Source organism: Pogoniulus pusillus, chromosome 16 (assembly GCF_015220805.1).
Source record: "Pogoniulus pusillus isolate bPogPus1 chromosome 16, bPogPus1.pri, whole genome shotgun sequence".
NCBI classification, from domain to species: Eukaryota; Metazoa; Chordata; class Aves; order Piciformes; family Lybiidae; genus Pogoniulus; species Pogoniulus pusillus.
The window spans coordinates 25,353,961-25,374,303 of record NC_087279.1 but is presented as its reverse complement, the minus strand read 5'-3'; the positions used below and the strand labels follow the sequence as shown (position 1 = coordinate 25,374,303).

Sequence of the window (20,343 nt, the reverse complement as noted above, 5' to 3'; positions counted from 1 at the left end):
AAACCTGAGTTATTCCATCTCCAGTGCCCAGGTCCTTTATGCATGCAGTCTGGGGGTGAGTAGGAATTGGAGGAGTACTGCAGGCAGACTCTGGCCATTTAACCATTGTTCCTTTGCTTGCACACAAGTTCAGCTGATCTAGATGGCTCCGATGTACTATTCCAGTAATGAGTAATATTGCATAGATGTGGTGTAAAGAGCAAGGACTACAGAGATAATCTCTGGAGCCAAGAGTTGGGGAAAACTTGAGGACTGTCTCAGTGAATATCTTGCCTTTTGTGTTGATCACACTGTTATCTTCATGCACCAGCCAGCAGGGTGCCTGGGTAGCCAGGAGAGTCAATGGCATCCTGGCCTGGTGTCCCAGGTTAGGGTGGTTCCCTCCCCTGGTAGAATAAACTCACCAAAGCACAGATTTTTTTGGAAAGGCAGGGAAAGATGAAATTGTATTTCTTATACTGTAAGTATAAGAGTATAAAGAGAAATAAACTACTAGAGAAAAAAAAATAATAACCTTAAGGAAGATGGGGAAGGAGTCAAGCGGCAGCAAAGCAGCAAAAGCAGCAGCCAAAACTGCATCAAGTCATTCCATCTGACTAGGGATAACATCAGTGTTGTGGACGATCCTTGTCCAGGCTTCAGGCATTTTTCTCCCATTCCTGGTCATTCATCTCCTCGTTTTTGTCTGTGTCAGACCTTGGCTGCCTCAAAGGTTTTCAAGAAACAGTCAGATGTTTTCCTCAGTGAATGGGATGGAGCAGGACTCTTGGCACTCACAGGGTTCATGCTCATGTACGGTGGGTCCTCAGGGGTTTTACGGGCACCACAGTCATCTGCGAAAGAACTCATAACAACTTACGTCTACATTCTCTCTCCCAATGTCAAGTTCTTCTGTGGCACACATTGTATTTCACCATTCTTCTGTATAACCCAGCATGTATGACCAGGTCCTTCAGCAGAAACCACCCTCAGACAGGTGTTGCCTCCCCCAAAGGGGAGAATACCCAAACAGACTTCCCCAACAAATTCTTTTTATGACTGACAGGAACCCTGTCATCTTCTACCTTTTGTAACACATCTGAATGTGCTGGACCTGCTTGGTTGGTAGAACCTCTACTGTTCACTACCCAGGTAGCTTGGGCTAGATGTTTCTCCCAATTCTTTAAGGTGCCTCCCCCAATTGCCTTTAAAGTTGTTTTTAGCAAGCCATTGTAACGTTTGATTTTGCCTGAGGCAGGTGCATAGGAGGGAACGTGGTATAGCCACTCAATGCTGTGCTCTTTGGCCCAAGTTTTCATGAGATTGTTTTTAAAATGGGTGCCATTATCTGATTCCATTCTCTCTGGAGCGCCATGTTGCCACAGAATTTGTCTTTCCAAGCCCAAAATGGTGTTATATGCAGTAGCCACCATGGTCAGCACATACTGCATTCCAGTCCAAGAAGGAGGTAATGTAATCAGTCTGCCAGGCTTCACCATATCTGTACTTTGCCCATCACTCTCCATACCACAAGGGCTTCAGACGCTAGGCTTGTTTAATAGCAGCACAGATATCACAGTCGTGTGTAACTTGTGTTATAGCATATATGGATATGTCGATTGCTCTATCCCATGCCCATTGGTAGGTAGCATCTCTGCCTTGATGTCCTGAGGAATCATGGGCCCACCTGGCTAAGAACAGTTCACCTCGGTGTTCCCAGTCTAAATGCAAGTCACAATTTATATCAGTTTGAAACACTTTGGCAGCCAAATCTGCCTGATGGTTGTGCTGATGTTCCTCGGTAGCTTTACTGGAGCACAGCCCTGTGAGGAGAGACTGAGGGAGCTGGGGGTGTGCAGCCTGCAGAAGAGGAGGCTCAGGGCAGACCTCATTGCTGTCTACGACTCTCTGAAGGGAGGTTGTAACCAGGTGGGGTTGGCCTCCTCTGCCAGGCAACCAGCAACAGAAGAAGGGGACACAGCCTCAAGTTGTGCCAGGGCAGGTCTAGGCTGGATGTTAGGAGGAAATTGTTGGCAGAGAGAGTGATTGGCATTGGAATGGGCTGCCCAGGGAGGTGGTGGAGTCGCCATCCCAGGAGGTGTTGAAGCCAAGCCTGGTTGAGGCACTTAGTGCCATGTTCTGGTTGATTGTCTAGGGCTGGGTGCTAGGTTGGGCTGGATGAGCTTGGAGGTCTCTTCCAGCCTAGCTGATTCTATTCTATTCCATTCCATTCCATTCCATGCTGGGGGGGGGTGTGTCTGAGTTGCTCATTGTTGTGGCATATCCACCCTGAAAGATGGCTGTTGATGATGGAGCATGGTCACAATGTGTTACGTCAGTAAGAATTTTCAGACACTGCCTGCTGTGAAATGTTTTGTCACACAGAGTGTCGGAATGATGAGGTTGTTTTTCTGCTGACTTCCTCCTGACATCCAGCCTATACTTCCCCCAGCACAACTTGAGATGATCTTCTGGAGGTCTCTTCCAACCTGGTTGATTCTATGATTCAACCTGGAGCTGTTTTTGAGAAAAAAAAGACATTATTACATGCTGTTTGCATCAGATACAGCCAACACCTCTCATTCACCTACTCTGTCAGTGGCTGTGCCTTGAGTTGAGTGTGTCCCCGAGCTTCATTAACTTTTGTGAATTGATTTTAGGGTCCTATCTAATACTTTTTGGGAGGGAAATTATTTCCACAGGGTTTGCTTTGGCTAGCTAACTTTTTAAACTTTACTCTCCATCTTAAAAATAAACAAAATGGTTTATTTTGCACTCGCAAACACAACAGCAGATTCTGTCTTAAGTCGTGTGAATAGAAAGCAGGAAGATTTTCCTGCCCTATATTTTCCCTCCTGTAACAATTTGGAGAATGTTACTTTTCTGTGCCCTTTTTCAAGAGAATCCAGCCTTTGGTTGCTGTGTGGCTATCTTCAAAAACACTGGAGGGGGAAGTAATCTTAAATGCCCGTATTTAAGAAACACATTCCCTCTTTATGATGGGAATGACAGTATGGATTCCATTCTAAAATGTGGACAGAAGGTCTAGTGAAATCTGAAATGAATAATGTAACCTTTTACCAAACCTGGATTGAATATTTCTACAAATTTACAAGCAAAAATAGTTGGTTTTGGTTTTTTTTTAATTGGATATAAGCTAGCTCTGCTGCGTAATAACAAGCCCTGATGCTTTGGGTTTGTCTACCTGGAAACCTCTGTGCCTCGAGTTTAGCAAGGATAGGCTTTAAGTGCCTTCATGAGATAGGCTTGCTCAGCCTGCACGATGTTGTGCCCGTCTGCACATCCGCAAGACACTGCCTGCACCTCTGCAAAACTCTGTGCTGAATCTGGAGTCCAAGAGGAACCAGGATCGACTCAGAGATTGTCTGCCTCTCTTCCACCACCCTTGTTAGAGCCTGAGAATAATCAGAAGCCTTCTTCTGTAGGTGCAATTTCCTTTATGTGTGGATCTGCTTATCCATGTGCTTGCTGCTCTTAGCGAGTTATCTGGACGTTTGCACAGTCTTTGTCATGTGTGGTGCTGGGTGGTACTGTACTGTAGAAACCATTTCTGAGTGTTTGCAGTTAAGCCTGAGCTGCTGAACAATCTGCAGGGCATCAGACGTGTATTCCCTGAGAGCACGGGACAGCAGGAGCACTCTTTTGCTGCTCTGTGCAGAGGAGCAGGTACCTGGAGTTGTAAAGGCAGAGGTGGTCTTCCTCCAACCAAGAACCTCTTAAAATGTCTCGGTGTAAGAATTGCAGCAGTCCTGCCACCAGTGCCATGGAAGTGCATTTCTGAGTTGATGACGTCTGAGCTGACCAGCGACGGGAGTGAAATCCCTGTGGTGCCAGCTCAGCCTGATTGAGCTGCATTTGCAGACAGGCCCTAGCTGAGGAGGCTGTTAAGCAAAGTTAACATAAAGCTCTGTCCTTTGGCAGAGCAATACAAACTTTATGATTAAAGCAGAAGCCTTTGTGTAAACCATAAGTGGCTCTTGTGTGTGGTAGGTTCAGAATTAATGGTCACATAGGGGAAAAGAGCAAGAGCATCTCATTAGGAAAATGCATTGCATAGATGATTATGTGGTGCAGACAAGATTAAAAATTGAAAGTGCTGAGAATCTCTTTTTTTCTAACTAAATCTGGATTAAGTCAACCTTTCAGACCACTGTTACAGACCTGTAACTGGAAGAAAAAAAGAATCAATTATTGTGTAGAAATGAATGAATGTGCAGAGTCAATACTTTATAATAGGTGCTAAAAGTTGAATGCCTGATGCCCAGCAAATCATTTGGTTTAAAGGTTTGGGGGTGAAATGCTTGACTTCTCATTGAAGAAATATAAAAGAGCAAATTGCTATTTGCTGTGAAGTCTCAGAAATCTTATCAGAATTGTTTAGTTCCTGCTGTTCCCTGGAGGTTTTCCTCTTCAACCATTGATTGAGTATGTGCTCTCTGAGTCGTGAAGGATTTGGTTTTAATCAAAACTTCCATGGGGCCCTGTACAGTTGTTCTGGGGTTTTGGTGTGTATTACTGAGAGGAAGTCTCAAATACATTTTTGTTTTCATTTAGTCATACAAACTATGGAAGTAATTGAACTGAAAAGATAAAACAAAAGCAATTTATGCAAAGATGATGCCTCCATTTCAATAACATTCACTTAACTCCCTTAATGGAATGGAATAGGATAGAATGGAATGGAATGGAATGGGATCAACCGGATTGGAAGAGACCTCCAAGCTCATCCAGCCCAACCTAGCACCCAGCCCTGGCCAATCAAGCAGACCATGGCACTAAGTGCCCCAGCCAGGCTTGGCTTCAACACCTCCTGGGACAGCAACTCCACCACCTCCCTGGGCAGCCCAATTACTCTCTCTGACAACAACTTCCTAACAACATCCAGGCTAGACCTCCTCTGGTACAACTTGAGACTGTGTCATTTTATTCTGGTGCTGCTTGCCTGGCAGAAGAGCCCAACCCCACCTGGCTACAGCCTCCATTCAGGTAGTTGTAGACAGCAATGAGCTCTGCCCTGAGCCTCCTCTGCTGCAGGCTGCACACCCCCAGCTCCCTCAGCCTCTCCTCACAGGGCTGTGCTCCAGGCCCCTCCCCAGCCTTGCTGCCCTTCTCCAAACACCTTCCAGCACCTCAACATCTCTCTTGAATTGAGGAGCTCAGAACTGGACACAGCACTCAAGGTGTGGCCTGAATAGTGCTGAGCACAGGGGCAGAAGAACCTCCCTTGTCCTGCTGGCCACACTGCTCCTGAGCCAGCCCAGGATGCCCTTGGCTCTGCTGCCCACCTGGGCACACTGCTGGCTCATCTTTGGCTACTGTCTACTGGCACCCCCAGCTCCCTCTCTGCCTGGCTGCTCTCAGCCACTCTGTCCCCAGCCTGTAGTGCTGCTTGGGGTTGTTTTGGCTGGAGTGTAGAACCCTGCACTTGGCCTTGTTAATCTCATCCCATTGGCCTCTGCCCTCCCATCCAGCCTGGCAAGGTCCCTCTGCAAGGCTCTTCTACTCTCCAACAGCTCCACACCTGCTGCTAGCTTGGTGTCATCTGCAAACTGATACTGGACTCAATCCCCTGCTCCAGATCATCAATAAAGTTAATATGCTGTAAGTCTGTTGAACTTCAGTTGGAAAAGCAGATGAGTTCAGCCTTTCCTTCCTGCCAGTGCAGCCACTGCAGCTTTAGGCTTTTTCACTCAAGTGCTTCCTTGCTTCACTTACACTATCAGTGGTCAGCCCTGTCATTCCCTTCATCCAGAAACTGGGTCTGTGGCAGTTTTAGCATATCAAAGATAGTCCTCCATGGTTGCACCATTCTCCTCCTCTCTGTTGCCACCTGCCCTCATCTGACACTGCAGTGAAAAAGCTTCACTGGTGGAAGACTAAACCTGTAGAACTAGAAATAAGTTGATTGCCTGAAATAGTTTGTTACTAGGTCAGATGTGTAGATCCTGGAGGACAATTCTGGGCCAGATAAGCTTTAGTCCTTCATGCCTACCATTAGTCCATTGTTGATGCCAAACTCTCATGTTTGTTCTTATAGTGCACAGTAGTTCCATTTCTAAGTGCTTCTATTGAGTTCAGTGAATCTTCCTTCTGGCAATACATTCTTCAGCATAATCTCCAAAAGGGATGTGGCTCATTAAGGAAAATTAATCATTTGATATTAAGACTTGATGATCTTAGAGGTCTTTTTCAACATTTATGATTCTGTGGTTGATGGGAGTGATGATTTATATATAAAACCCATCTAATGTTAAGCTGCTCCGCAAAAAAAACCCCAACCCAACCAACAAATTTATGCAGCTGTTGCTGGCCTATGACTGGATTTGAGCTCTCGTTAGAACAGGCTTCCTTTCTTCATTTCATGAATCACAGGTAGTCTGTGTACTGGGAGTTTTGACTCTGATCCAAGAAAAAAATGAATTTTGTGTGTGTGAATATATTTTCATATTTAATGTCCTCAAAAAAAAAAAAAAGGAATCATTAAATCATTAAATCTAGAGAGACTTTCTGGGTTTCACTCCAATTAGTGATCAAGTGTGCTGTGCTCTTCTGCCCTTGTTTGACACCTGACTTTGTATTTCATTTATTTGTTAGTCTGCAGTGAGTTCTGTCAGTCTGTTTTACTATACAGCACTCCACAGTGGTCACAGTCAAGAGCTAGTCCCCAGGCTTGCATTATTCATAGTTTACCTTTTAAAAATCAAAGGACCAACTTTGACAAAATAGAGTTGCAATAGAAACCAGTATCAGTGACATGCTGGTTTTGGGGCTGCTGTATTGTACAGTGGGAGGTCTTCTCTTAATGTATTAAGTTGAACAATAGCAATACAGGTTGTCCCAGCAAGCCAAGAAGAGCATCTCCTCTATTGAATTCTCAAGTGCAGCACCTTGGCTTATAAATCTCACCTTACCTAATTGTAGTGCCAACTTACTGGTCAATATCTTAGCCTCCTTGATGAATTTAATTACACAGCAGATAAAGACTGTGAAGTACTTTCATGTAATTTAGGAAATTGTGGTTGTGACTACTTCTGACAGTCAGTGGTGCTGTAAGACCCCAAGAGAAGTCACAATACCACCCTCAACAGAGGAAGATGATATTCATCAGAAATAAGGAGAACTTGGAATCAAGCTAAAAGTACTGTGGAGGTCCTGTCAAGAGAAGGAAAACTTCCTAGTGGAAATGATCACCTTATCTCAATTCCTTCTCTGGTTTTGATGTACTTCTATCAGCCTCTCAAACTGAGACAGCTAAAATGAATTGCTGTGATATAAGAGAAAATACAGGTTTGGTCTGTTCTTCCCACATTCTATGTACTAATGCAATTATTTTGTTGCTTGGAGGCCCTGTATTTGCAGAAAGTGGGGAATTGTTTTGGAAGTCAACTATTCCACTCCTTTGAATGCTGGGGAGTTGGTATTGGTTGGGATTTACTTTTTCTAAGAGCATTTGTCAGGACAGAACAGCTCTAGAGGCTTTAAGTAAAGCACTGATTGCCCTGTCAGTCAGGGTGCTGAGGAACTGGGAACTTCACAGATTGATGCTTGACAGAATAATTAGAAAACTGTCACTTGAAGTAACCACTCTGGTGTTCCCTAAAGAAATGTGCCTGTGCCAAATGTGTGCTGTCCAAATCTAGAGGTTAAATGTTCACTAAGACAAAACATAGCATGTCACTAGGGAAAATTACTTCCAACATGCTGTGGAAGTGATGCTCCTGAAGCCCCTAAACACTGACTACATAGTTTATTGAACTTACCTGCTTTGATCTTGCTCATGTATTCAAGAGCTTTTCAGCCCTACTTCAGAGGTTTTAACTTAGCAATGCACTGAGGCATTATCTAACATTTTAGATAACAGAGGGTCTTGAAGGTTCTGAGGCAGAAGCACTTAAAGCTGTAACAAGGTTTTCCAGTTCTGGAAAGGTTTCACAGCAACTCTCCAAGTGTTTTTGAGTACTTTTCACTAACGTAAATGGAAGCAGGTAGTATCCCATGCCTCTTTCTTAATCCTTGGCTCATAAGGAAACTTGGGTGTATTTTTCTGTTTTGGGTCTGTTTGGAGGGTGCTCTGAGGACTGCAGGACAAGAGGTGTGGATATCTGTGTGGGCTTCATTCATGCGACTGCTACATTGTTTGGGGAAGGGGGGGATTGCGTATCAAAGACATTAAATCTGTTCTGCTTAGTTTGTTACAGCCAGTTCTGGAGTCTGAAGCTGGAAAGATACAAGGCAGGAATTTTTGTATTACAAAACTGCAGTAGTCCTTGGCAGTGGAGCTGCCGGTTCCAGCTCTGCTCCTATGAACTTAATGTCAAAGCAGTTTCTGCAGATCGAATCTCCTGACCTGTTGCTTCGCAGCAGTGATCCGGGAGCTGAGAAGTGATCGAGTGCAATGCTTGATTTCAGCTGAATGGTTCAACATGAAGATGTCAGGAACAGTTTTTCCGTATGGGACAGTTTTCCACACTTAACCCAATAGGTTGATCTTAGACCAACCAGATTAATGCAGTCCTTGTGCCAGAGTTTGCCATTTTAAGGCAAAAAGGGATTTTTCAGAAAGAGTCTTTGACCTGAAGCCCTTTTGGGTTTTCTGGGGAGTAAATACAAAGATGTAGAGGTTTGAACTAGAGGCATGCCTTTTGGTTTGGATTTGGACTGTTGGAGGAGCACAGGCTTTACTGGGTCACCCTGATGATCACTTCATACGTGAGAGTGGTTTCCTGATTGCTTGTTATCTGTCAAGCTGCATCTTGAATTGTGAAATCCTCTTGACAGAGGAAAAACTGCTTGGATACATTATCATGAGTGAGTTATGGACACTCAGGCTGCATTTCTCAGTGCTTGCTCTGCAGCTGCTGAGACTCTGTGGCGATTCTGTCAGTGAGCACTGGAGGTGTCTTTGCTTTGAGCGTTGTAGATTCTGAAAGTCAATGCTTCTGTGGATTTAACTGAGAATAATTTTCAGATGTCTTTATTCAGAGGTATAGATGAAATTCCAAAACTGTCAGAGAGAGGGGAAAGACTTCATTTCCATGAGCAGTTGGTGTCTGCTTTTCCTCTCAGTGAGATATTTCTATTAGTTATAGATCTCCTGGTACTGGAGTGTTAGTGCTGGCTTGTGCTCATCTAACTGAAGTCAGAGTGTGTCCTTAATACCTGCTCCGTTCCTGCTTGTGCAGAGTGAACTAAATTGTTGGGTTTTTCTCAGCTAATGCACCTATGCAGTTACTTATGGGCACCTATAGGAAGTCTTAAGCAGTGTTCACATAACTCTGTGCTTTGAAGCTAACTATTGCTTGCTGGCATGGTGACAGCTTGGCAGTGTGGGCATTGTTTTCCTAACCTGTAGATTCCTCTTTGCTTTTATTTTCCAAATAGCATTTGTGACTGGAATTTTATAGTGCTTTTAGATCTTCATCTTTCCAGGAGGAAACTGACTGCATCGGGGACAATGAAGTAGAGCCACCAAGAAGTTATCAATGTCACTGCCTTGGTGGAAGATGGATTCCAGCCACCTTGCTAACACAAGAGGATTCTATGGTCCCAAGAGCTCTATAGCACCACTTCTTGGAACACTCTTAGCAGGAGGAGAAGTGGAAGTGTTTTGTACCTTTCAGAAACAACCGAGTAACATCCCTGAGATCACAAAACCTGTCAGGAATAGAAGAGAGAAGGGCAGTCTAGTTCTTGAGACTTAGGATCAAAGACACGTAACTTGTTAAATGCAGGACACCTCTCCTGCATGAAGTGAGATACTGAGAGAGTACTTGGAAGTGTATCTAAAAGGTCCAAATTCTACTGGAGTTGGAATTTTTTGGGATACTGTTCTTTCTCAGCAACTGACTGCCTGAAGAGTGAAGGGAAAAGGCTTCTCCATAGGTTGCATAGCGTACAGTGAAGCACTGACTGTCCACTGGGTAAAGGTAGTTGGTGCAGCTACAGCTATAACAGACATTTCAGAACAGTTTCTTTTGTGGTATTTGGGGATTTTTTTAACCCAAAGCACTCTTCCGATTTCAAAATTACATATGAGCTAACTTTTCACTGGCACAGCTTTTCACAAGCTGCATCTGAGCCAGGATGGTTTCTGTGGAATCTGATTTCAAAAGCCCACCAGCAGAAAGCCAAACCCAAGTAAATGATGTGAAATAAAATCTGAGGGTGCACATGCTGTATCTTTATGATTATTGTCACTCATGGAGGGGACCTCCGTGTAGGACATTGCCTATCTCTGGTGCCTAGACAGATGTTGTCACTCTGAGCTCACAGTAGTGAAACCTTTATTGTTTCCCACACTGCCTTCTATTAGTTTTTATTCCCTTTTTCCCTATTGCACATCCCATTTTTCCATGCATGCTGCATGCACATTTTCCTCATTCAAGTTTTACATGAACTTCCCTTATCCTTGCTGCTTTTCTCCTGTCCAGCATGCTTCTAGGCACTACTGTACCTTTCCTATGCTGAAGTACAGCAAAAGTGTTAGCTCTTCTTGTTAATGTTTTTTTGAAGGAACGGTTGAATTTTGATTGCATTTTTAAAATATGTGATTAGGGAAAACTTTTATTTCCTCCCCTTTGAAATCATTCTCATGGAGCTTTTGATAATTTGGACCTGAATAAATGCCTTCATTTTCTCCTTCCATAAAACTTCTGTGTCTGAATAAATCAAAGAGAGTATCAAAAAGAGTGGAGGCAGGGGGTGAAAGGGTTGTAGGGAAGTGTTAAAAATATTATGCTCCCTGGGTAGAGGGACATGTTGAGCATTTTGAAGTGTATAAAAGGTGTAAACGTAAGGGAGGGAGTACAGTTACTTAATCTTAGTAAAACTGGAGCTAAACATTTTTAAAACACAAAGAGCAGTGAATATCATCCAAAAATTCCCTAACAGTAAGAGCTGTGGTGTAAGACTATGATCCTGAAATTAGCTTGCTATGTGCCCTGCCTAATGCAGGTGAGGAGTCTGATAAATTGGTTTTTCACTCTGTCCTGGAGTCCTGTGTACCCCTAAATTCCTCTCCCCCTGTGGCTTGAATGGGAGAGGAAAAGCTGCCTGGTTCCCCACCCTCCCCCTGCCCCAGCTTGCCCTGCAGGTCTGAAGGGGGAGAGCAAAGGGTCCTTCCCACACGAGGGGTGCCCGTGCAGTGCCCGCACTGGGATCGGGCTGGGATTGGCTGTGCCCTTCGCGCCTAAGGAAGTGGTAGTTCTGCTCATTGTCTAGAGAGGGTATAAATATTGGGGGACTGCCCGCCTTTGGGGTTCTGCCTTGGACTTTGTTCCTGCCTGAGAGTTCTCACCCCCCCCGCCTCGCCTGGCCTGGATACAGAAAGAGCTCCAAAGGACTGCTACAGCCATTAAGGTCTTCTGTGCAGACCTGAGTACCTCTAACAACCCTCCTGAAGCTGCTGAAAGAGAGCGAGAGGGACAGGCCCCAGGATGAAGTCAGCCTGATCATGAGTTATTTTGGCTCAGCTTTATTAGGAAGAAAATGCTATAATTTAATAGCTAAAAGCCTTTTCCAACTTCTGAATTCCAAAATAGTCAGATTATCGATGGCATCCTGTAGATCTTCTCAAAGCCACTGAATGTGATAATTAAAACAAAATTAATTTCTGTCTATAATTTTGGGGGTGGGCTTTTGGGAAAATAAAATAACTCTATTTTTGTATAAAATTCCTGACTCGGCCACATTAATTTCCTGCCTCCACAACACACTCCTACCCAGTTTGTGTTTTGTCTCATAAAACTGCCAAAAGGAACTTAATATCAGAGTGCAATGGAGTCCATCTCTCTGGAAAACTCTGAAAGTAGGTAGGTTAAAAAAGTAAAGGTATTTCATAGCCTGACAACAGAGTAACTAGATCTCAATGTAGGTATTTTGGAGGGGTGTTAATTAGTGATCCTGCTGTGTGCACAGAAGAAGGCAAGTGGTAAGTGCTGGTTCTAGAGGCTGTGGCATGGTTCCAGTTTTAGATCTGGTGAAGAATCTGGCCTCAGTGGTGCTCTTTCAGTAACTCCAAAGTTTTGCAGGAATTACCTCTACAGTTCCTCCCTCTTCCTTTGGGTCTTTGTCCTGTCCCATATGGGAACCTGTATTCCTAACATCTTGTCATTCCTTCTGTACCAGTTCTCTCAGTCTCTGCACTCCGGCTTGCACCAGCACTTCCAAATACAGAGCATTATCCACCTCCCTGGTAGGAAGCAGTGGCTCAGTACATCTCCACAGTGCAACACCTTGCAGGAGGAGGAAACAAAGATTGCTTTGGAAGATTCATATGGAGTAGGCCTGGTGTCTTTTAATGCCAGGCTGTGTCTGGGTGGAGGAGAAGTGATGTGCCAGCTTTGCATTGTGGGTCTTAGGTTGTTTTGTCGCCAGAGCTGTTAAAAAATCCCAAACAGCTCTGCTTGAAACTGAGAAGCAGATTTATTGAATACACCGGGAGAAAGGCAGTGTCAGAGACTGAGGAGCCCCAAGATCAGGGTCCCAGATTAGATCCTAGAAGGTCATAGATCCTATCAGTCTCTGGTGCAGAACCATGGCATGGACTTGCCCATGCTGTTTTCCTTTGATCGCTTTGGACGTTACCGTTTTAAGAGTTAATACATTAAAGTTAATCTTTCTGTTTGTAGCTGTTATTGCAGAAAGGAGGTGATTTTTTTGTCCATGCTTATTAATTTTCTGTCATTTTTTTCCTGCTCATCGCACACCACAGTTCTGCCCTGTCTCAGAAGCAAGCTTTTTCCATGCTGGAGTAGATTTTCTAATTGAATACATGCAGCTGACATTCAAGCAGCTTGTTGGTTTGTGCACGTTTGACAGCCGGCCCCGCTGCCTTCACTACTAATGCCAGCTGAGTGCCGATAGAAACGAGGATGATAATAGCCTGACATAATGTCTAGTATCTTCCCAGATATAATGTCAGCATCATCTCTGAATCTGTTGTGGTGTTTTTCTCAAACAAAGTGATTGAGATATAATGAAACTGTGCTTTGTTTGTCATCTCTGTGGACACTGAGCCCTACAAAGTATTTTTCTGTTGAATGTCAGAGAATTGAAGTTGTGAATGCATTGTAAAGCAGGTCTTACTAGCCAGAGTATGGCAATAGCAAAAGAATGTAAAACTTGGTGTCCATTAGAAAGAGTAAGAGAAAGGGAAAGACAAAAAGCAAAGAAAGGCTGCCCTTTAGATGACTGATGGGCTGCCTAGATCAGGTGCAGTCTAGGTTAGACATATTTGGATAATTGACCTTCTGAGTGGATATAGATTAAATTTGATTGACCGTGTCACTCTCTGAAGAAATACTTTACTTTTTGCCATATTCTGTTGGCATCCAGAGGCAACTAAGCAAATGCCTTATCGTGTGTCATGGCTTTCCAAAAGACCTGTAAGTGACTTGGAGTCAGGGTAATTTTTATGTGCTAACCACTTCAGTATAAAAGGTATGTCCAGGTGAACGCTGAGTTTAACTGGCCCTTGGCAGAGTCGTTTTATGTGGGAGTACAGAATAGAACCTGGACTGAAATGAAGGTCTCTTAGCATCCTACAGTAGGACTTCCTTTCCTTAAGCAGTTTAATCTAAACAACTAAAGTGTGAAAAGTAAAAGGCCTCTGGAGGCAGCAAGACCATTGCAAGGTTACACAGCAGCCAGTGGCAGAGCCTGTGGTACACACCAGGTTGTGTGGCCTTGAGCTGTGCAATGCCACATCCTCCAGGGTGGTCTGCTGCAGATGTCACTGGTTGTTGTGAAGGCAGGAATTAATGTGTAGCTGAGTCGGGAAATTTATACAAAAATAGTTATTTTATTTTCCAAAAAACCTGCCCCCCAAACTATATAGACAAAGATTAATTTAGTTTAATTAGCAAATTCAGTCGCATGAGAATTACCTACAGGGATACCATCAATAGTCTGACTATTTTGGAAGTCAGAAGTTGGAAAAGGCTTTAGCTATTAATTAATAGTGGTTTCTTACTTAATAAAGCTGAGCCAAAATATCTCACGGTCAGGCTTCCTGGTGCGGTCTTTTGTGGTTCACCTTTCAGCAGCTATCCGGTGGACCATTAAGAGTCGTTAGGTTTACAAAGGTGTCCATAGGAAAAAGCAGTTCTTTGACGATCTCTCTGCATCCAAGGCGAGGGGAGAGTGGGGGAGCTCTCAGGCAAATACGAACGTCCAAGGCAGGGATGGACTCCAAAGCGGGAACCCCCAAAGGGGGGAAGACCCCAATATTTATACCCTTCGCTAGACAAAGGGCAGAGTTACCACACCTTAGGCGCGAAAGCGCACAGCCAATCCCAGCCTGGCTCCAGCGCGGGAACTCACGGGGCAGTCCTCGTGCGGGCAGGACCCCTTTGCTCACCCCTTTCACGGCTGCAGGGCAGGCAAGGGGGGGGCGGGAAACCAGGCGGCTTTCCCTCTTCCCCTGAAGTCCAGGCAGGAGAGGAATTTAGGGGTACAGGACTCCAGGACACTGGTGCTGAGCTGTGGGCAGCGTGCATGTCTGTATGTACCTGCAGAGGTGTCAGAGATCAGTGATGCATTCAGCAGAAGGGGGAAGTACTAGAAAAACTGTTGTTTTCCTGCAGCAGAAAGAAACTAATAAACCATGTTCTCATTAAGACTTTTTTCCTGCTGACAAGCTAGCTGGGGAAGGTTTGATAGAACATATTGTCAGGAAATTGACTGAATTGACAAGAAAGGGGTTGTTACTTATTAGTGTCCAAGGCAAACAAATGCAAATAAACACAAAGAAATGCTATTGGTTTGTAAAGCCAAAGAGAATCCCTGTAAAACAAAGTCACTTTCGTTTCATCTCATCTGTCTGCCTTCTTGAAATAGTGGTCTATGACGAGAAAAAGGTTACTTTTTGAGATTTAATGCCCTGAAAATTTACAGGCTTGATGCTTAAGCAGTAATAAGTGAAGCATTAAGGCATTTCGTGGGGATTGATGACTGGCTGGGAGGAGTTGATGGCTTGAAGAATAGCTGAGGACCATTAACCTCCACTGGTCATTAATCTTCGATGGCTGCCTTGAATACTGAGGTCATTATGGCTATTAGAAAATAAATATTTGAGGAGGGGGAGAGAGGAAGGATCATGCAGACTTCTAAAATATATGTTTTGAATGGTTTATTTGTTACCCTGTCTCTCATGTGTTGTGCTGGGTGAGCACTTACTGTTATAACACAGCCACTAATATTATTCATCTACAGAATTTATAGTAGTTTTACATTTCTGTTGCTCAGGTTGCTTTTGTTTTATTCACTAATCCAGGCTGTGAAGTCCATCAGCATCAGGATAAATATAGTTTTAGAAACACAAATGTAAGTTGTGTACAGCTACATGGTTACAGAATAGGCCACTGATGTTGTTTGTGTGTATGGTGGCTGCCCTTAGCCAGCCTTTGTCTGCAGCCCCATTTAGGCACATGGTAGGCACATGCTTGTGTCTCATTTCCCTATCAAGGGACATGCCTTTCCTTGTCTTTGGTGTTCAGCAGTGGCATCCTCTATAGTTGGACACCACAGCAGAATAGCAGAACTGGGTGCAGTGCAGAATAGCGTTTTGTTTCCTGCTAGCAGACTTGCTTCGGGTATGAAACGGTCTAGAAATGGCCTTCTCTGAATATCAAGCTGGATAATACTCTGCTGTTGGCAATTTCTTTCCTTCAGCAGCAGGCCAGAGAAGAGAGTCACCTGGAACAGAGGATGTACAGTGCTAGCTGGAAACATATGTTTCTGGCGGCCTGCAAAAGGTGCTGTTTGCGCAGTGGTTGCCACACGAAAAGTGTTCAGTGTTTTTTCCCCCATTTCTGCTGTTAGAAGAGGTAACGTCAGGTGGCAATCCACTCAGCTCTGACTTCGGTAGGGTTACAGTGCCTAGGGTTACAACGCTCAGAAAATTCATCAACAAAACACTTGGGTGTTTTTTCCTCCCATCTCTTTTTGCTCCATTCAGCATAACTTTCTGTATATGCTTAGTTTATTCTCTGGGATGAGTTCCTCTGCTCTCATCTCATGTCCTACCCTCACAATGTGCTGTCAAGGGAGCAGCTGATGGATATAATCATGATCAGTCATCTCAAGTTTGTGTGTATAAGTTGCTGCTGCTTTTAGTGTTCATTAGGATGATGCTATGTCACCCTCTTAATCTCAGTACCAGAAATTACTCTTACCTTCAGAACTCCTACATTTTGTGAAGATGATTACTGAAGCTGTGTGTTCTTTTGGAGTAGGTGCTACCTACAGGGCAGTGTCTCCTGCCCTCTGACACTACTGCAGGCCAGTAGATGAATTTCAAGAAATGTCATTTGCTACTAGGAAGTTATGCTGCTGAAAAATGGGTTAGTCTTTATTCACTTCCAGCCCTCGTTCATCGATTCTCTGTGGATTCTGGGAAGCTCCAGGTGAGGTTTTTGAGCAGCACATAGAAGCTGCCTGGCTCATTTCTTCCTGGGCTCAGCCCAGCAAGCTGTAAGCTATATGCTATATGCTCCAGTCAATAGGTGTTCACGCACTAGGAATGCTTAGGGAAAGCAAGGCAGGGTACTTAAGGCATGCAGTGAAAAGGATCATTTTGGTGTAGCATTTATGGTGTTGCATTTAAGTTTTGCAGATGCTTGTATTTATGTAACTTTATGCTTGGCAATGTGGTTGGGGGGTGTAACTTTACATGATTCATAATACTCACTTTAGAAGCTTGAAATCAAAGCTTCTTTTCCCACTGATTTTGTCCTTTTTCTGTTTGACAAACACCGATTTCATCTCCACCCTCTGTGTTTCTAATGAACCCTGAAATTACTCTATCCTCTTCTGTTTCCTTCTGGATGCACTGTCAGCAGCAGTACTGCAGAAGCCGCCCCGGTTGTTCCTCTGACTTTTAACGCATATCCAGGGGAATGCTGCCTTTCATTTACCTCCCTTACCTGGTTTTGTTATTAAAGTGCATATTCTTTTTCATCATGTCAAGTATCTGCCATTCCACTTCATTGGCTTTTGAACTCGTATTTCCTCGTGTACTTGCAGTTCTTGAATGAGACAAACTGGTCTCCAGAACTGTGGGTCAGCTGTTCATCCAGCTGATGAGCATGCCATGCCTAATCTAGTTGGTGGTGTCCTCGCTCACTGGAGGGGGATTGGACAAGATGACCTTCGAGGGTCCCTTCCGACTCTGCAATCTGTGAATCTGTGAGCAGGCTTGCATCTGCTGGTCCGTGCCCATAAGTAGTTATGCAAGGGAAAGCCAAGGAAAAGCTACTCTTTTACTCTAGGGTAAAATCAAGTTTATATATCTAATATGCTCAGTATCTTAAGGTACGTGGAGGTTATACAACCAAATCTGTTTGTGCTTCTTGAGACAGATTTGAAGATTAGGAAAGACCTTTAAGGTACTCTAATCTGCCTGCCTGCAAACTATTGCTTAGTATTTCCTGGATGTGCTCTGATTGAATTGGCAATCTAGAAGAAATCCTCCGGCTGAGTATCCCTGCTTCATTAGTTTGGGCAGATACCACGCACACACCTGTGTGATTTTTCCACAGTTAACCTATTTTAATGCTTATACATTTGAACTTCCAGTTTTAGTATGGTGTTCCCTTTCAAAAGTTACTCTGTAATCTTCCATTCAGTAGTGTTGGTGTGGGAGGAGTTCCCAGCCCACTCTTCAGATCCAGTGAGAACATTTATTCTAACAACCTGAGGGGTTATGCATCTTTATCCTGCGGGCACAGCATGTAGACAGGGAAACAGCAGGCAGTCTGTAATAATAATTGGCATAAACAGAAAGCCTTCTCTCCAGTCTAAGAGATAGCCAGCCTTCCTCCACAGGGCCACAGCCATAGAAAGGGGACAGGTGTTAGAGCAGCCGTTAGGAGGATAAGGAGCATAGAATCATAGAATTAGTCAGAGTTGGAAGGGACCACAGGCATCATCTAGTTCCAACCCCCCTGCCATGGCAGGGACACCCTGCCCTAGGTCAGCCTTGCCACAGCCTCATCCAGCCTGGCCTTAAACACCTCCAGCCATGGGGCTTCAACCACCTCCCTGGGCAGCCCATTCCAGCCTCTCTCCACTCTCATGCTCAACAATTTCCTCCTCACCTCCACTCTGACTCTCCCCACCTCCACCTTTGCTCCATTCCCCCCAGGCCTGGAACTCCCTCAGAGCCTAAAAAGTCTCTCCCCAGCTTTTTTGTAGGCCCCTTCAGATCCTGGAAGGCCACAAGAAGGTCACCTGGAAGCCTCCTCTTCTCCAGCCTGCACAGCCCCAACTCTTTCAGTCTGTGCTCATAGCAGAGCTGCTGCAGCCCTCTGAGCATCCCAGTGGCCCTTCTCTGGACACTCTCCAGCATCTCCACATCCCTCTTGTAATGAGGGCTCCAGAACTGGACACAGTACTCCAGGTGGGGTCTCAGCAGAGCACAGCAGAGGGGGAGAATCCCCTCCCTGGCCCTGCTGGCTACACTTCTCCTGATGCAGCCTAGGATCTGGTTGGCCCTCTGGGCTGCAAGTGCACACTGCTGGCTTCTGTTGAGTTTCTCATCCACCAGCACCCCCAAGTGCCTCTCCTCAGGGCTGCTCTCCACCACTCACTGCTCAGCCTGGGTTTGTGCTTGGGGTTGCCCTGACCCAGCTGCAGGACCTTTCACTTGGTCTTATTGAACCTCATGAGGTTGGCTTGTGCCCACCTCTGCAGCCTGGCCAGGTCCCTCTGGATTGATCCCTGCCCTCCAGCCTGTCTGCTGCACCACACAGCTTGGTGTGGTCAACAAACATACTGAGGGTGCATTCAATGCCTCTGTCCATGGCACCCACAGAGCTGTTGAACAAGAACTGGTCCCAGGACTGATCTCTGAGGGACTCCACTTGCCACTGGCCTCCACTTGGACATGGGCCTGTTGACAGCCACTCTTTGGGTGTGGCCACCAAGCCAGTTTTTATCCATCCAGTGGTGCACCCATCAAACCCATGTGGCACCAGCTTGGAGGCCAGGATGTGACGTGGGACAGTGCCAAAGGCCTTGCTCAGGTCCGGGTCAGTGCCATCAGCTGCTCGCTCCTCATCTATTCATGTTGTGACCTGTTCAAAGAAGGCCACCAGGTTTGTCAGGCAGGATTTGCCCTTGGTGCAGCCATGCTGATTGTAGCCAATCACCTCTTCACTGTTCTTCTGTCTCAGTAGTGCCTCCAGGAGGATCTGCTCCATGATCTTACTGGGCACAGGGATGAGACTGACTGGCCTGGAGCTCCCTGGCTCATCCTTCCTACCCTGTTTGAAAATGCATCTAAGCCTTTCTATTGCCTTGATTCATTGCTTGCAAACTGCTCTTTGCCTCCTTCTCAGTTGGCTGTCTCTGTCCTGTCTCTGAAGTACAGGGCAGTGAAACTTTGTCTGTGTCAATTCCCACAGGTTGGGTTTCTTAAGTCAGTTTTTTAGCTTGTGGTTGCTTTCTCTGACTCCATTTCTTTGTGAAAAATCTGAAAATGTGAGAAATAAACTCAGCTGTAAGACAAGAAGTAACTGAGGCAGTCCTTGCTTTGTAGCTCTTGAATTTTACACAGGACAAAATAGTTCAGAACAAGAAACTTGTGTAGATAGCAGCAGCAAAATTAAGTTAAAGACTTCCTTAGGAGCTGTGCTTAACAGCAAGTTCCCAAGTGTGACAAAGATGCTGGAAGTCTGCTTTCTGGTTCAGTCTGTAAAATCTGCCTCTTCCTACTAAGGTGTTTTTTTAATGGAAGGCTTTACCAGGAGTGAAAGATGAATTAATCAATTTAAGCCTAAGGCAGGACAAGGTATATGTCAAGTTCCCAGTTTTTGGTGAAAAGCTGTCTGCTGCCGTGGCTGATGTGTGCAAATTGCATAGCCAGCTATGCAACTGAACAGAAAAGTGAGTGGTAAATACGTGCCTGGTGTTGGAAAGTGAAAGAAACAGGCTTGCACTGCCACTGAGGGCTCCCAGGAAAGACCTTTCCTTGTAGGAATGAAACATTAATGAGAAGCAGGAGATGACTTCACATCATACTCCACTGAAGGGAGCTGCTACCTGTAGCTCTCTCATAATTAGAAAACTGAAAGGACTATCCAGGAATCAGTGAAATGGTTCTTCTTTCTTTGAGGGTTTCTGTGTGACTCTTCACATTCTCAGCTGTGTGCAGTGCTCCCTCTGTCCGTGCATATTATTTGGCACACAGGTGGACCAGCATGCTTTTAGAAGGAGGGTTACAAACACATGCCATGCAGCAAAGCCCTGAAAACAATCACTGAGCAAACTAAGAGATCAGACATCTCTATTCGGATGTTCATAAGATGAACTGTTACAGTATCGTGCACATCAAAGAGTTTG

General features: G+C 44.8%; 1 protein-coding gene across 5 annotated transcripts in view; it reads left to right on the top strand.

The window, feature by feature from the left end:
* SUCLG2 (succinate-CoA ligase GDP-forming subunit beta) overlaps positions 1 to 20,343 on the top strand; it is a 161,666-nt gene that overhangs the window by 103,910 nt on the left and 37,413 nt on the right. Inside the window, exon 10 of one of the 5 annotated variants that reach the window (XM_064157045.1) lies at positions 9,430 to 10,649. The exons of 3 other annotated variants lie outside the window; for them this stretch is intronic. In XM_064157045.1, the coding sequence (XP_064013115.1) occupies positions 9,430 to 9,561 (132 nt within the window). In that variant the 3' untranslated portion in view covers positions 9,562 to 10,649. Of the gene's footprint in view, positions 1 to 9,413; positions 10,650 to 20,343 lie in introns of those variants that run through there. One more of the 5 variants, XM_064157047.1, reaches the window with a different exon arrangement.